A 17,218-nucleotide genomic window follows, 5' to 3' on the forward strand; every position below is an offset into this window, starting at 1 on the left:
CTACATCTCAGCTCTACCGAAGCCGAACTTTTAAATGTCAGCGGCCTTCTCTATGCCAATCCCTCTGGAGTCGTGGCTCTCAGTGGGTACATTAGACACCCTCCCCGCCAAGAAGGGGTGATCTTTTCTGCTATTAGCCTCCGAAGTTTGTTCAGGTAGGAAACTGGAAGTCAAAGCAGGTGGGAGAGTCAACATTACTCTCTCAGCACTTTTTTTTTAAAAAGATTTTATTTATTTACTTGACACAGAGAGAGAGAGAGAGAGAGGACAAGTAGGGAGAGCGGCAGGCAGAGGGAGAGGGAGAAGCAGGCTCCCCACGGAGCAGGGAGCAAGATGGGGGGCTCAATCCCAGGACCCTGGGATCATGACCTGAGCTGAAGGCAGACGCTTCACCGACTGAGCCACCCAGGAGCCCCTACTCTCTCAGCTTTTTGTCTTCAGGTCTAAGGCAAAGCCCATGAGCAAAAGCCGTCTTTTCTGGTTTAATGTGAGTGTTTTTCTATTTTGTGGACTCATTGCCTTTACCACCGTGTTGTTGAAATGTCCCAGCGTTGCCTGTACACTAGGGTGTTAAGTAAGGGTTTTACGTCCCTATTTAAATAAAAGCCCAATCAACAGAACTGCCTTTTTTTTAAATCCTTCCTTTAAGACAATTCTAAACTTCTCAAATCTCAGCACCTCTTTACATCCTTACAAATTATTGAAGACCTCAAAGAGGTCTGTATCTGTATATAGTTTGTGTACTTGTGTTCTAACCATCAGTAATTTCTACATTGGAAATTAAAACTGAGAAAATTGTAAAATCTGCATTTATAGCTTTATTTTAAAATAATAACAAGAAACCCATGACATAGCAACATGTAACACACTTTTATGAAAAAAACATTATTCTTTTTCCCAAACTGAGACATATAAATAAGTTGACTGGCATCGCTTCAGATTTTTCTAGATCTTTTCCTACCTGGTTAAATAGGAGATAGCTGCATTCTCTTATATGCTTCAGCATTCAACTTATTGCAAAATATTGTGCTGCTTGAAACATATGGAGAAATTCCAGCCTCATGAAGATAAGTGATTAGAAAAAGCAGAAGCATTTTTCCACTTCTTATTTCGAGGTAATTACAGGTTTACATGCAGCGTAAGAAATCACACAAAGAGAGTCTGTGTCCCCCTCTCCTAATTTTACTTAATGGTAGCATCTCGTATAACTATAGTATGACATCACAAGGACAGCAACACTGATAACACCCAGCGAATTGACTTGGGTTTCATGTCCGACATGCATTCATCTGTGTGTGCATGCATGTGTGTGCTTGTGTGTGTGTGTGTGTGTATTTAGTTCTGTGCCATTTTTTCACATGTGCACAATCATATGACCAGCAGCCCAGTTAAGACGCAGAACAGTTCCATCCCACAGGTCTCTCCTGCCACTGTTTTATAACGATAGTCACTTTCAGGGCACCTGGGTGGCTCAGTTAGTTAAGCACCTGCCTTTGGCTCAGGAAGTGATCCCAGGGTCCTGGGATCAAGGTCCAAGTGGGGCTCCCTGCTCAGTGGGAGTCTGCTTTTCCCTTTCCCTTGTTTTATATGTATTTCCCATGATGTCACGGTGAATATTAAAGACTCAAGAGTGAAGATTTGGGACACCTGGGTGGCTTAGTCGGTTAAGTGTCCAACTCTTGATTTTAGCTCAGGTCATGATCTTGGGGTTGTGAGATCCACCCCTACGTGGAGCCCCACACCGGGTCTATGCTGAGAATGGAGCCTGCTTGAGATTCCCTCTCCCTCTCCCTCTGCCCATCCCCAGCTTCCCCACCCCATCTGAGCGTGTGTGCATTCGCATGCTCATTCTCTCGGGGAAAAAAAAGTGAAGATTTAATTAATAGTTTTTACTGCTTTATCAAGGACATTTCAAAGTGAACCTAACATGTTTTTTTTTCCTTTACTGCAAGTGTACGACATTAAGAATATAATAACTACTTGTGCAATTTGGTGTCACTGCCTTGGTTTGCTGCACTAACCATCGGTGCAAATGGCAACAGTGAAAAAGGCAAATAATATTTTGGTATTATTATGAAAATATTTTTGACCTTGAGGACCCCCTGAAACAGGGATCTCTTGGGGCCCACAGATCACACTTCGGGACCTGCCGACCTAAGATAATAGGGGTAGTGGTGATTAATAAGAGCAAGATTCCCAAAGAGAAGATGATTCTTAAGGTCTTGCTCTTCTTCCAGAACCAACCCTGATAGGTACAATTTTTCCAGAGAGCAATTGCATATAGCCATTCCCTGTTTTCCCTAACACTAACCTGTTCTCTTTGTCTGATTCCTTTTTACGTTTTTCCTCTTGCTTCTTTCTTTTGTCAACTTCCATTTAAATGTGTTTGTTGCCAAAGTTCTGTCCTAGCTCTCTGCTTTTCCTGTGTTACTATCTTCCTGGTAGAATGTACTGGGCTAGACAGAGTGGTCATGGCTACGGCACACATCTCTAGGTAGTGCTATTTCCCCAACTGTAAGATTGGGAGTGGGGTTAAAAAAAAAGACACAACAGTAACAAGTCATGAATTTTAGAATCATCAAGCCCCGGCAGACCCCATCAGGACACTGTGCTGCTCAGAGGTCCCAAATGGGGAAAAGGTCCCAGGGGATCACAGTGCTGAAGGTCCCGGGAGGGTCTACAGGGCAAGTCTTTGAATTGTGGTGTGGAGACGTAGAGTCAACTGGTACTCCCGTTAGTATCAGGTATGTGAGTCAAATGAGGGCTAAAGTCTAGTTAAATCAAAAAACTTCACAGGGGTGCCTGGGTGGTTCATTCGGTTGATCGTCTGCCTTTGGCTCGGGTCATGATCTCAAGGTCCTGGGTTCGAGTCCTACGTTGGGCTTCCTGCTCAGTGGGGAGTCTGCTTCTCCCTCTCCCTCTGCCCCTCCCCATCCCGCCACCTGTGCTCTCCTTCTCTCATAAATAATACCTTAAAAAAAAATTAAAAGGTCTTCAAACACTCATCCATCTGGAACTGGAGAGGGGGTTCCCAGCAGGCAGCAGGGTCCCTGAAGGGCACGAGGAAACTGCCAGGGTGAACAGAACTGTCACGCTGCTCACACAGGCTTCCAACTAAAGGGCACACATGGGGTCCCCCAGCTCTCTGCATGACCTAGAAGAGTGCTCTACAGTGTGAGACATCACCTTAGAAAATTACTTCCAAAACTCAATTCCCTCCACCCCTAGTCTCCTTTCCATGTCCCTGGTTCTCTGATATTTCCACTGTATGACTAGGCGCCCCCAAGTTATCCCAAATTCAACATGTAAAAAAATAACCCTAAAACCATTTTCTAGATCATTTGACATCATTACCTTCCATCTGCTCGCTGAAGTGAGAAACCTGGGTGGGGTCTGCTTGAACACTTCCCACAAGCCCGTATCCACAACTCTAAAACCAAAAAGCTCCAAAAACCAAAACTGATTTGATAAGGTGGCATCAGAACTCATTTGGCAACAAAACTTAACTTGAAATGACCTCACTTGGTGAGGTTCATTTAATATTTGGGGGCAGAAATATCAATGTGTTTGATCATGGGGTGCTGTCCCATTCCCAGTTGGAAGAGTTAACATTAAAATATGTACGATATCATTAAAATCCCCCAAATTCTAAATTCTGCAATGTACCTGGACCCCTGAGTTTGGGATGAGGGACTGTGGGCCTGTAATTGGTGACGAAGTCCTTTCGATTCTTCTTTGAATATTGTATCTGGCGCTTGTCTATTTCTTTCCCAATACCAGCACCATAACTTCCAGGCCCCCTCAATCCTCCCTTTTACTGTCTCAGTAGTCTCCCTCCTGGTTCTCTTGCTTCTCACCTTGCCCTACTCAAACTTATTGCTTCCATGTTTGCTAATTTTATTTCTAGGCAGTTTCAGTTTAATCCTATCACTGCTCGGTCCTAAAGCATCGAGGTTCCCCAGCACAACCAGCCACGTTATTCCCAACCTCATTCATTCCAGTACAACCTTCTTGATATTTGCCATATTGATGTGCCGACTGTACTATTTTAATTGTATTTTCTTTTAAGTTGACTTATTTTTTTTTACTTAATTCATTTGCATAAGAATCTTAATTTCATTGCTGCAAATGGAAAACACATAATGCTAGTCATACAGAGAAGCCAACCATAAGTGTAAGTACTAGAAAAACAAAATGGTTAGAAACTATGTTTGCCAGAGGGGCTGACCACAGACTGGCTTGCTTTCTTTATTGAAAAGGGATATTAATAATAAGAGCTAGTATTTATTGAGAACCTAATATGTGCTAAGCACCTTCCACCCCTTTGCATTCATTACCTTCCTTAGTCTTCCCTATCACCCCTTATGAGGTAGGTATCATTTCTTATTATTCCCATTTTACAGATGAGGAAACTGAGCCACAGAGAAGTAAAGCAGTATGTTCAGGGTCACACAGCCAGTAACAGTATAATTGAAAGTAAACTGAAAGTAAACTGGAAAGGCAGTGACTTCCTCATGGTGCTATTATAGGCTCTATCCTCATAAAACCCAAATAGTCGCTCCATTCACTGGTGGTAAAGGACCTACGCTGCAGGAGACTCTGGCCTACTAGAGGACATTCTCATTTTTCTGGAATTTTTATAATTGGGCTTTCTTCTTTCTAGTCTCCTTCCTTGCCATAGTGATCTCTTAGGCTCTAATAGTACCCTGAGCCCAATATTTATTTGTTCTCTCTTGTCTTTGCTCACACTGCCTGGGATGACCGTCTCCCTCTTTTCTATTAATCCTAGTCATACTCAGCTCAAATGACACACCACAAGGCATTCCCCAAGGACCCCAGGCAAAATGAAGTGCTTCTTCACCTTGAGCCCAGGACAAAAGTTTATTCTCCTGCTGTGGAAGTTTCTCTTTTCTCGTACCATTCTCTAGAGAAAGGGGCTTCCTAACCTCCCAGCCTTACCATAGGGTCTTACACAGGGTTCATACTCAATAAACATTAGTTAAATGAGAAGTACTGACACCTGGAGGGGTTCTTCCCACATCTCCATCAATATAGACAGGAGATCCAAGTCTGTATAGGCCGGTCTTGATCAGGGCAGAAACTGTAAATGGGGGTAGAACGGGATCATGGGGCGGAGAAGGGAGTCTCCGTGAGTCTGGGCTGCGCGCTGCCGCCCTTTCAACAGCGCAGGGAGAGAAGGTGGGCTCTCTACCTCTCAAAGATTATTTCAAAAAAAAAAAATAATAATCCGGAAAGAATTACAGAGAAGAAAACATGTGCATACAAGAAAAATCCCAAAGTTCTCCTTATCGCTAGACTTGAAATGATCCCTGCCCCCAGACATAAAAGCTTCACTTCCCATCTGTGTTAGGAGGCTATCGTTCCCTGCACGGAGCAAACGGAGAAGGGTGGAAGCCCTGCTTCCCAGATGTTTCTGTACACAACTGGTCCCCAGCGCAGCGCCAGGTAAACACCGGTAAATGAACAGTCAGCATACGAGGGACCTCGGGAGTTTCTGTGCACGGACTCTCTTGGTCTGTTCGCCCACCCAGTCGTGGCCAACGCTTCGTAAACTTGAACCTATGGGTTCACAGGGGCCAGGCAGCCCTTTCCCACTCGAGGAACCAGTAAAGGCAAACGAGGGATGATGTGTCACGAAGAACGAGTTTCGGGGCCTATGCAACCTTCAGCTCACGGCGCGGTGATGTAATCTAGTCAGTTCTGGGTTTCTCGGGGTGGATTTCGAATGCTCGCAATCCGGTACGCTGGTCTGGAAACGCAATCCGATGCGTTCCGCAACCTGTTCTGGGATGCACCGTGACTCTCGCAGCACTGCAACCTACTCCCTCGCGTCACGCCCCAGCGCACCGGGTCCCCTTCAGCAGCTGCACTGCTTTTGAGAATCATGGATTCCCCAAAGCCTTTCCCTCGGCTTAGTTTAATTTTTCTCGAAAACCTCGTGCAGCCACGGCCGGCTCCGCCTCCCGGGCTGAAGGGGCAAGGCGCACCCCAGCCCCGGACCCCGAGGGGGCGTGGCGGACCGGCGCGGTGGGCGCGTCCTGGCGGGGCGGGGCGGGGCGGGCCCGGAGGGGCGGGCCCAGGCGGCTGCTAGGCCCAGCCAGCCGCAGGCCCGCCGCAGGCCCAGCGCGCCACCATGGTGCGACAGCGCCCGCGGCCGCGGGGACCGCTGCAGCAGCAGAGGCGGCCGAGGCGGAACGGGGGCTGAGGCTGGGGCCTCCGGGTAGTGGGCCCGTGAATCCCCGCGTCCCCGAGCCCCGACTACCCCTCCTTGCCGGACCATGCGCGCCCACAGCCGCCCCGGAGGCTAAGCCGGTCGCCCCGCTTCGCCGTCGCCCTCCCGGTCGCCCCCCATGGCCTTGCCGGGCGCCGAGGGCGCGGCTGACAGGCCGGTGTCCCCGGCCCGGGGCGCCCCCGCCGGCTCCGCGTCGTCGTCGTCCGCCTCCTCCGGCGGCTCGGCCTCTGCTTCGGCCTCGGCGGGAGCGGGGCTGTGGGCCGCGCTGTACGACTACGAGGCGCGCGGCGAGGACGAGCTGAGCCTGCGGCGCGGCCAGCTGGTGGAGGTGCTGTCCCAGGACGCCGCCGTGTCGGGCGACGAGGGCTGGTGGGCCGGCCAGGTGCAGCGGCGCCTGGGCATCTTCCCCGCCAACTACGTGGCGCCGTGCCGCCCGGCCGCCAGTCCCGCGCCGCCGCCGCCGCCGCCGCGGCCCGGCTCGCCCGTGCACGTCGACTTCGAGCGGCTGGAGCTCAAGGAACTCATCGGCGCCGGCGGCTTCGGGCAGGTGTACCGCGCCACCTGGCAGGGCCAGGAGGTGGCTGTGAAGGCGGCGCGCCGGGACCCAGAGCAGGACGCGGCGACGGCGGCCGAGAGCGTGCGGCGGGAGGCGAGGCTCTTCGCCATGCTGCGGCACCCCAACATCATCGAGCTGCGCGGCGTGTGCCTGCAGCAGCCGCACCTCTGCCTGGTGCTAGAGTTCGCCCGCGGCGGAGCGCTCAACCGCGCTCTGGCCGCCGCCAACGCCGCCCCGGACCCGCGGGCTCCCTCCCCGCGCCGCGCGCGCCGCATCCCCCCGCACGTGCTGGTCAATTGGGCCGTGCAGATCGCAAGGGGCATGCTCTACCTGCACGAGGAGGCGGTCGTGTCCATCCTGCACCGGGACCTCAAGTCTAGCAACAGTAAGTGGGCCGGGGGTGGTGGGGGACGCAGCCTTGCCCCCGCGAAGCCCACCTCGGTGCCAGCCCTGGGCCGGCCGCTACCGGCCTTGAGCCAGGTGGAAGGAGGCGGGGGTCAGCCACCTGGCGCCAGCAGCACCCTCTGCGCCGGCGTTCCAGGGCCCGGAGGTCCAGCTAGACCTTGGTTACTTGCCTTGGGGGAGGTGACACACTTACCTTGACTTTGCCTTGTTGCTTTTTGGGCTCCTTTAAAAAAAAAATGCAGATCAGACTTGCTGGCTGACTAAACAGCTGTAAAATAGCTGGATCTTCTGGAAACCTCACGGTGCTCTTTGGCCTTTGGGTACAGTAAGTCGGTCATTTTCTGGAACTGCAAACTGGAGCCTTCCTCAAATGAGGAACCCATGGCCCTCCTTCTCGGGTTCGTCAAACTCCTCCTTTCCTTCAGCTTTACAAGTGCTGAATTGAGATCGCTCTTTACCACTTTAAACATGGCTTGATGTCCCTTGACATTTCCAAAGACTTTTCATTCAGACATCTCTGCACACGAAGTATAATTTTATCATTGGTTTGGTGGCTTGAGTGTTGATGGATCGATCGTCTCCAGACGAGAAATACCAGTTTGTGCCAATATGCACATGTAGGCTTAGAGCAAGCTCATGGTCCTTGCACAGGGTACTTGAAATCTTGAAGACCTGGCCTGTATCGTTTATTTTGTTTGTAAGTCAGGGTGAATTTTCTGTCAATAGAGAACTGACAAATGAGCTAAACCTGAATCCTATTAAATTTCACCTTATGAAAGAGTTAATGGGATTGCCGTTTGAAGTTGGTTCTTCAACATTGAAGATCACTTGGTATTCTTAGGATGGGATGAAATCGCATGAAAGATTAAAAATGCAGCCGGAACTGGCGTTGGCCTACCACAGCTGCCTGTCTTTCAACCTGGTAAAACCTGCTAGGACAGGCGCTAACCCAAACGGAAACACTGTCTTTCCCCAAGTCTGCAGGAAGAAGAGTGACAAGAAGAAATAATGTATTTGTTTTATGTTTGTGTAGATTCTTCTTCCTATTCGAAATTCTTCAGCACTGAAAGTTACTTGAAAATGACGAGGGTGGCATTTTCATTATGGGAGTCAGAATATTTAAGTGTTGCTAACTCCGCGTAAGCATTGGATCCTTGCTTTGGATTTTATTTTACGCCGTCTGCTAACCCCCAATATAAATTATAACCTTATAATTTAGATGGCAACTGCTCAAGTGTCAGAAGCAGATTCAAACAAGATATGGCATAAAAGAGTGGCAGTGGTAGCGTGCGTTCTTAGAGTTCGAACAGAGGTCGTATAAAGGACTCCAGAAGTATTTACTTTTGGACTGTGTTACAGTAAAGACATAGCACAGTTTTCAATGTACTTTTTTTGTAAATGCTTCAAACCCTGCAGTCTTCACTACCAGTTGGTGCTTATTTCCTGAACTGTGCTTTCAGTGAAAGATGGGTTTAACGTGCTGCCACAGAACAAGGCCTCTGTGCCCTGTCCGTGGGTCCCATAGGCTTTCTCCCCAGTGATATCCTGCAAGACCTTATCTGCTGGTTATTTTCTCCAAAACCAGGTTATTTTAAAGACAGCAAAAAAGAGCATCATTGCTTGCGCAGTCTTGATATTTGTGGCAGTTCTGTGATGTACATGGAACTGCGTTCTACAGGCTGATTCTTTTGCAGGACATCAAATAACCAACACGGGCAAATGATTTGGGTTAGATTGATCCTTAGACCAAAAAAGCAAAAGGGCCTGTAACAATTATTTTTTTTCATCACGCTTAGTAATGTGTGAGGTCAGAAGAAATTGCCAAACCTCCTGGAGCATTTTAATTTCTATAATTGTCAGGCAAGGTCGCCTTTGCTTTAAATTGTTGCGCTTTGAAAAAGACATAATTGGCTTCGTCACTAGCCTAGCCAAATATTTGTTACAATATGACCATTACTATAGTTCTTAAGTGACTACAACAGGAACATTTTGCATAGGGCCTAGAATGTGCAAATCACAGTGCCTAGCACACTGCCTTATCCTTGCTCTCTGATGTTATTTATTCAGTGAATAAATGCAGACACTGGGACTTCTCTTGTGGTACATGAAGCCATGACTTCTTATTCAGACTTTTGAGAACAGCAGAAACTCTATTACAGTGTGTTTTGTTTGAATTTATTGGTTATTTGCTAATGGTGGTAGTGAGTTAATAATGTAAACAAGGTTTTAAAAATCAATATTGAATTTTATCTTCATTCTGGAGTCCACAAAGAGCCAGTGTAAAACTACCTGGAACCAAGTTAGTTGAAATTACTGTTTCAAACAAATGTTTAAGTTTGTCACAGGGAGATAATGGTTCTTGACATGTTTTCTTTCCTCTTTTCTGGTTGGTTTTAAGTTTTAATCGTATGTGGGAGACAGTGATTATGTTGAAATAATAGTTGAAATAATAGCTATGTTGTGATGGTACAAACAACTTTGTTCCTTTTCTAACAGCAAAAGATTGCAAGTTGAACCAAATTAGCAAGTTTTAAGCATCATTTATGTTGTCAGAGTATCCTAGGCCCTGGCACCCCCTCTGGATGCAAAGTGTGTAGAAAAAACTTTGCTAAGTCTGTCTATGTGCAACAGCTAGAGAGGAGTGTGAAGCAACTTTGGGTTCCTGTGAACATGGCCAGTTTTCTGTGCATGCAGAGGAGAGAGAAAAATCATGTCTTGAGCCCTCCCCTCACCCTCCAGTCACTTCTGGACCCTGGGGACATGGTGGCAAACCAGATGACAGTATCCCCGCCTACATCCAGCATAGGCTAGCGGGAAAGATAGACGGTAGCCATGCAATGGGAAATATCAGTAAGTATGGTGGGGGTAGATGGTGATGGGGCCAAGGATGAGGATGCCAATCAGACTGGGGTGGTGGACAGAAGCCACTCTGAGGAGTGACACAGAGACGTAGGTGAGGAAGAAGAATGAGTCAAGCAAAGATCCAGGGAAAGGAAGGGTAAAGGAGAATGAGCCTCACCTCCTGCGGACTGGAGGGAAGGCTGGGAGGCTGAGAGAGAGGGAGGAGTAGAGGTAGGCATGGAGGGTCCTGTGGCCATGACCCACAGGGGTTGCACTCTGAGTGCCCTCTGTCCAGAGCCCAGGAGTGTTCTGTGTAGAGGAGCGGTGGGATCTGGTTCTGTGTTTACAAGAGCAGTCTGGCTGCTCTGGAGGATGGACTTAAAATTGGCCTATGTGAAGGCTGTGGAGGTTGTGCCCTTCAGAGGACGGGTTGCTTTCACCCAGGGTGGTAGCAACGGGAGTGGTTTTCAGGGAGGAGGAGTGAAGATAAGCTAGTACAATATGTGAATTACTGACGATGGTCTGAATTATTAGAATTTAGCGTTTTGTTTATTCTGACATAATTCAGTATTGAAAAAAGATTGTGTGGCATAATTTGTTTTTGGTTTTGTTTTGGTTTTTTTACTATTGCTTACCGTGTTGTTGTGATAGTAGTGGTTTTAGCAAAAATAAACATTCCGGGAGAAACTGACCCACAAATTTTGGTAGCTACTTACTTTTATATTTTTTTATTTCAGTGAGTAAGCATCTTTTTAGCTTGATCTTTTTTTTTTAGCTTTCTGGGGAGTAATTATTGTATGCATTATTGTCTATAATGGCATTTACAATCAATAAATAGACATGGTTACGTTTAGTATCACATGCAGTTTAGAGCTCTTAATAAAACTACAAAAGGAATCTTATTTTTTTGAAAAATTTTTCTTATTAATGCAGTGTAAATAAAGGAAAATTGTAGGAAATGTAGTCTCCAAATAAGGTGTTAGCAGCTCATTGGAGTGATTTGGAGGAACTATTAATTACACTATTATCAGTTAAAAGACACGCATCGTCTTTCTCCTCTGGTCTGTTCTTTATTCCAGACGCGTAGCTTCATGCCATGGCCTCTTCCCGCTCCAGCGGGCACAAGGAGATCAGTACAGATACCCCAACAGTGGCAAAAGCTAATCTGCTCTGACACAAAAACAGCTAAAGGATGTATTTTTTAGAAGAACAGCAGGGACAGATGGTCCCCACATCATCCCCTACCATTTTTATACTTTCATATTAAAAATAACTAGGCCACCCCTCTTTTTGTTCTAGTTGTAAGGAGGGGGGTCAGTAATTTGCTTCTGGATTATGCAAACTCGCTCTTCACTGTGCACGTCTGATCGAGTTTGTAATCGTTGTCGAGTGTATCACGCACAGTGAAGGAACGCGGAGAGGGAAGACCGCTCCATCCATTTCAGAAGGTGTCTGTGAGCCCAGCTCTCTCTTCTCGCGCCGGCCAGCAAGTGTGGAACTGCACCAGAGCCGCGCAATTACCGGCAGGAGCATCGCCTTCGAAGCCCGTCGGACCCGGGTTCGATTGTTGGTGTCGCCACTTAGGAGCTGTGTGACCTCGGACAAGTTGTATAACCTCACTGAGCCTGAATTTCTTGATTTCTGAAACTGTCTACTGAATTCCTCTCTTCGAGATGGACAGTCCTGGAGGGAAAATCTGTTTGATGTTTCTTTAACCTGTCAAAGGCATTCGTGGAAAAACTGGCATGAAAACATAGGGCATTTTTTAGGGAACCAAGAGTAGTTGGGTGCAGCTAGAATGAAAGGTAAACAAGGGGTTTTCTGGAAAGGAAACAGGCATCGAGCATGTGGCCAGCAGTGAGTGGGTGACTCGAACATCATCCTAACAAGGATAACAAGAGCCAGCCATTGGAGGTTTTGAGGAGGAAAGTGGTCTGCTCTGCTGAAAGATTAACATCTATACAGGAAAAAAAAATACAAGCTTGCGATAATTTGCTTTATGACTGTACTATCTAAGGTTATCAGTAGGGCAGTAAAAATTAAAATACTTAGACATTGGTTTGACGTAAATTGTTTATCATTTATGATTGGAACCTCGTATTTATAATCAATATTCATTTTGTGAGTTAGTTTAGGGCATTTTTCTCTTTCTGATTCACTATAGTTAGAAAACAGTGACCAGATTTACCGTGCCAGGCTGATGATTGTCTCTCCAAATATCAGGGTGACTGTCCCCAAACCCTCTGTAGCCCTCAAGGGTTCCGAAAAGGTGAAACACCTCTGTAAAGGAGTGTTGGGGGACAGAGGAGGTGTTCCTAGACATGCTGGCAGAACTGTGCTGGTTTTATTTTGGATCTTGAAACAAATTTGTACAGGTGACTTCCAATCAGTGTGAATTTAGTTATTTTTTAAAATTCATCTTTTCCAAATACTGCTTCGTCTCAGGTGTTTTAACTAAGGAATAGTCGTATGAGGCACAAGGGCTCGCGAGTATCTAATGCTTACGAGGCACTGGGTACTGCCCAACCTCGATCCTCACTTACTCTTCACAGCAAATTTTTGAGGTAGGTACTTTATTCCCATTTTACAGATGGAGAAACTGAAGCCAGGGTTTAATTGCCTTTATCAAGCTCACGTGGCTTGTCAGAGAATTGAATCCAGAGCCTGTAATCCTGGACCCTGAGCATTTATCTTCTCCATCTATTGCCTGGATGAACAGTTCTCAAATGTTTGTTCTCAGGACCCCAAAGAGCTCTTACTTACGTGGGTTATAGCTATTGATATTTACCAAGTTAGAAACTTAAAATGATATGTTTAAAATGTTTGATAATATAAAAATAACAGACCCATTACGTGTTAACGTAGCGTTTTTAATGGTAAAAAAAAAAAAAATCTTATTTTCCAAAAGAAATTGAGAAAGGAGAGTGGCGTTGCGTTATACTTTTGAAACTCACTGTGATGCCAGATTTAATAGAAGACAAGTGGATGTTCATATCTGCTTCTGCATTTAATCTGTTGTTACCAGGGAAGCCCAGGGGTCCCTACTTTGAGACCCCCCCCCCCGGCCAGATGATCATTTCTGTTGGCAAAGAACGGCACTCTAGAGGACTTGATCCTGTCCTTAATGTAGCATCAGAGGCTCCTCGTGAGCTTTTTTTTTTTTGACAGATTAATGTATGTATTTAATATAACATAGAGATTCACATATTTTTTAAAACAAAATGTAGGAGCATGTATACAGCTTTATAACTTTTTTTTTTACCTATTATAAACATTCATTCAATAAACATTTATTGAATATCTGTTGAATATCTGTATAATCATTTCAATGGGTGCATAGTATTCTGTTGTATAATACATCAGAAACAAGTAACCAGTCCTCTGCCGTTACCATTTATTTTTAAAAAATTTTTTAAAGATTTTATTTATTTGACAGAGAGGCAGCGAGAGAGGGAACACAAGCAGGGGGAGTGGGAGAGGGCGAAGCAGGCTCCCTGCTGAGCAGGAAGCCCGATGCGGGGCTCAATCCCAGGACCCCGGGATCATGACCCGGGCCGAAGGCAGATCCTCAATTGACTGAGCCACCCAGGCGTCCCTGTCATTACCATTTACAGCTACATTCAATCCTTGTACAGCCATCTTTGTGTACTTAGATTATTTTAAGTTAAATTCCCAGAAGGGGAGATGCTGAGGCAAAGGACACACACATTAAAATGCTGGTCCATATTCCCCAGTTTATCCCCAGAAGAGACGGTTCATCTCACTAACAGTGTATGACGATTCTTGTTTCTCAATATCAGTTCCCAAATGGGCACTTTTTTCCTTTTTAATTCTTACCAGCACATCAAATAAAAACCTCATTTGTTGTTATTTTGCTTTTAAAAAATAAAATTCTCTGTCTCATTTTTGGATGTTCTGATTTAGTTGACCTTGTTTGGGAATAGCCATGAATTTTTTTCTAATATTTTATGTAGAAAATCTTGAAATACAGAATCGAAGGACTTTAAGCCATCACTTATGTACTCACCACCCAGATTCTACCATTCATGTTTTACTGACTTGCTTGAACACAAATCTAACCCTGTTCGTTGATTAACCCATTTGAACTTTTGATGCAGCAATATATGTTTTTTAAAAAGCTTCTGGATGATTTAAATGCAGAGCCAAGTTTGGAAACTGTTATTCGAAGGACCAAATTTGTGGGATCCTTCTTATGGTTATCTGGGTTGATCTATAAATCCTTCCATGAACATAGACTGCATATAAAATCCAGTTAAGTGTCTGATGAAATTGCACGGTTGGTCATAGAAGGCACCAGGTGAGAGTATGGGTAGCTTTTTCTGGGCTTGTGTCTCTGGGGAAAGGAATCTCTCTAGGTATTTGTTCCTTTGACATTGGGTGACAAAGAGTGTCATTGTGGTGTCTGAGGTTTGCCCTCTGACTCCACGACTTAGCAGCTGTGGGTTCACGGCCCTGACTTCCTATTGAGGATAAAGTGAGATAGTGTACTGCAGGGGTTGGCACACTTTTTCTATAAAGATCCAGATAATAAATATTTTAGGCTTTGTGGACCATAAGATCTCCGTTGCAACTGGTCAACTCTGCTCTTGTAGCCGAAAGCATCTACAGACACTATGTGAGCAAATGAATGTGGCTGTGTTCCAATAAAGCTTTATTTACAAAATAGGCATTGGGCTGGATTTGGCCCATGGGATGTAGTTTGCTGACACCTGGAATATGTCAAAGTATTTCAAAAACTGTAAGACACAATCTAAGTGAAAGTTGGTAACTATGTTCATTTTTATATATTGTTTAGAAACAGTGAATGCTTTAAATATCTCCTAATTGTGTGTGTGTGAACTCATTAGTACTTAAAAGTTTCCTATACCTCTTTATAACCTTAAGAACATTATTATTAGTCATTCTGCAATATATAGTGCCATGTAATCATATATTTGTTCATCTTGCACAGGGGTGAGGGTCTTTTTGATTTGGCTAATTTGCTTGATTGGGGCCAGCCAGCAGTATGAGGAAACAGTCTGGAGCTTTGTTCTCTGTAGGAGTGCTGCCATCTGCGTGCTTTGGCAGGTCTGCTTGTAACTTGGGTTGATAAGTTGAGGGTCAAGGAGGAGGCATGAAGTACTATGTTGCTATTGTAACTGTTTCACTACCAGGTTTCATGACTAGTTGCTTTTCTAAGCTATTGGAAAAAGACCAAATCACATGCCATGTGGGGAAGTATCTTGATTGCATATAAGAATGTTTGAGTTATTACTGGCTTAAGGCGAATGAAGGAGTTTATTTAGTTTCAGGTTTTCTGCAAATGTTGAGTCAAATAATATCAGATATATGACTTTCCGTTCACTAATACATTAGCATAGAATATTGTGGAAGACGTCCTCCCTCAGTTTGCTTTGCACCTACTTTGTGAAAATACTAAGGGGACACAAATATTGAACTAGATTTGCACACACAATGAAATGTAAGAAGTTTTCTCTTTAAAACTGAACATTGTATGTGTCCATGAAAAGGTTTGTACAGTGGTTTTTATTTTTGGTGCAAGAGCAAGATGAAGCTCTATTTTAGCTGACCACATCTCTGTTTTCTTTAGAGAAGTCCATCTTCTTGTATGTAGTAAGCTAACTCTGTCATTCATGCAACAGCTGCTTATGGATTGTGTGCTATGTGCCAGGAACCCTCCGAGGCTCTCGGTGTTCAGTAGTGAGTGAAGCAGAAACGCATTCATCTGCTCCCAGAAGTTACATCCCAGTAAGCAACGCAGACGTTAAACAAGAAATAATAAAAGATGTAGCATGTGGGAGAGTGGGTAAGTGCTTGGTAGAAAAACTAAAACAGTAAGATTGAAGAGGATGAATCCGTTGAGGTGAGCAGTTGAAGTTTTAGGTTGGATGGGTCAGGAAGGCCTTCCAGAAAAGGTAGCTGATCAGGAAAACCTGAAGAAGTGAGGGAACGTGTCATCCGGGGAGAACCACTGTGGTAGAGGGAATGGAAACTGCAGAATCCCCAGAGCAGGAGGCCAGCGTGATGGGAGGGGATTGAAGGAGAACAGTAGGACGTGAGGGGGTGGGGGTCAGGTCAGGCAGGGTCTGGTAGGTCTTGCAAGACCTTTGACTTTACCATGACCCTGGAGAGTTTCAAGCTGAGGACTGGGATCTGACTTGCTTTCTAGCAGGATTGTGCTGGCTGCAGCGTTGACAAGAGATCGGAGGGACACCAGGGAAGAGGTGAATTTGGGAGTCATCTGCGCCCAGGTGGTATTCGAAGCCCTGAGGTGGACTGAGATTATCTGGGAAGTGAGTAGATAGGAAGACCAGAGATCCAAGGCTCTAGTCCTGGCGGTCTGCAGTAATTAGAGATCAGGGCGATAGGAGGAACCAGAAGAAGGAGTGGTTAGAAAAGAAAGGGAGCCCCAGGGAGCTGCGGATGCTCTGGAGGTCAGTGAAGAATGTGTCTCAGGGAAGAATGATCAGCTGTGTTAAATGCTGCGGACGGACAGGAATTCAAAATAACTATTCTGTTGTAATTCTCTTTAAGACAGTCTTTGTTTGCTCATACCGGTTCAGGAGTGCGGAGGTGAGCTGGTTTCCCGTAGCAGCAGCTGACTTCATGTGAGACAGCTGGTAACTCATCTTCTTCATGCTCCTGTTTTCCCCTTATCCTGTTTATGTACCTATTCATTTAACAAATATGAATGGTTGCTGTGTAACATCGGTGAATCAATACGTAAAGTTAATTAGGTGCAAATTCTATCCTCCAGTTGCTTCTAATTTAATCAGAGAGCTGAGAAGAACAGGTAGGGTAAGACAGGCTGATAGAACTTCAGTGCCTTAGAGATGGGGACTTGGAGCTGAGGCCATGCGGGGAGAGGTATTGATAGAGTCCTCTAATACTGCGGCAGGAGGAGAGTGAGGGCATTGCTCATTTTTGGGGGGGGAAGGGGAATTGCAGATTCCGAAGGCTAATGGACTTGAAGCAGTCTCCCAGTTAACACCGCAGTGGGAAGGCAGCGCCGGTGCCCTGATGCTCCTGCAGGAGGTGGGGTGACCGCCCCATGTGGTTCTTACGGAGGATGGAAGTGGAGAGCGTTCTATACGGCAGGAGCCCAGATGCAATGTTGTGTTTTTCAGCGATGGCCAGTAGCA

General features: G+C 45.7%; 1 protein-coding gene across 1 annotated transcript in view; it reads left to right on the forward strand.

The window, feature by feature from the left end:
* The first annotated feature begins 6,128 nt into the window (after positions 1-6,128).
* Positions 6,129-17,218, forward strand: part of MAP3K21 (mitogen-activated protein kinase kinase kinase 21) — a 56,793-nt gene continuing 45,703 nt past the window's right edge. Inside the window, exon 1 of the mRNA XM_026504159.4 lies at positions 6,129-7,194. Coding sequence (XP_026359944.3) covers positions 6,372-7,194 — 823 coding nt within the window. The 5' untranslated portion in view covers positions 6,129-6,371. The remainder of the gene's footprint in view (positions 7,195-17,218) is intronic.

The sequence above is a fragment of the Ursus arctos genome, unplaced genomic scaffold, assembly GCF_023065955.2.
Source record: "Ursus arctos isolate Adak ecotype North America unplaced genomic scaffold, UrsArc2.0 scaffold_7, whole genome shotgun sequence".
Lineage (NCBI taxonomy): Eukaryota > Metazoa > Chordata > Mammalia > Carnivora > Ursidae > Ursus > Ursus arctos.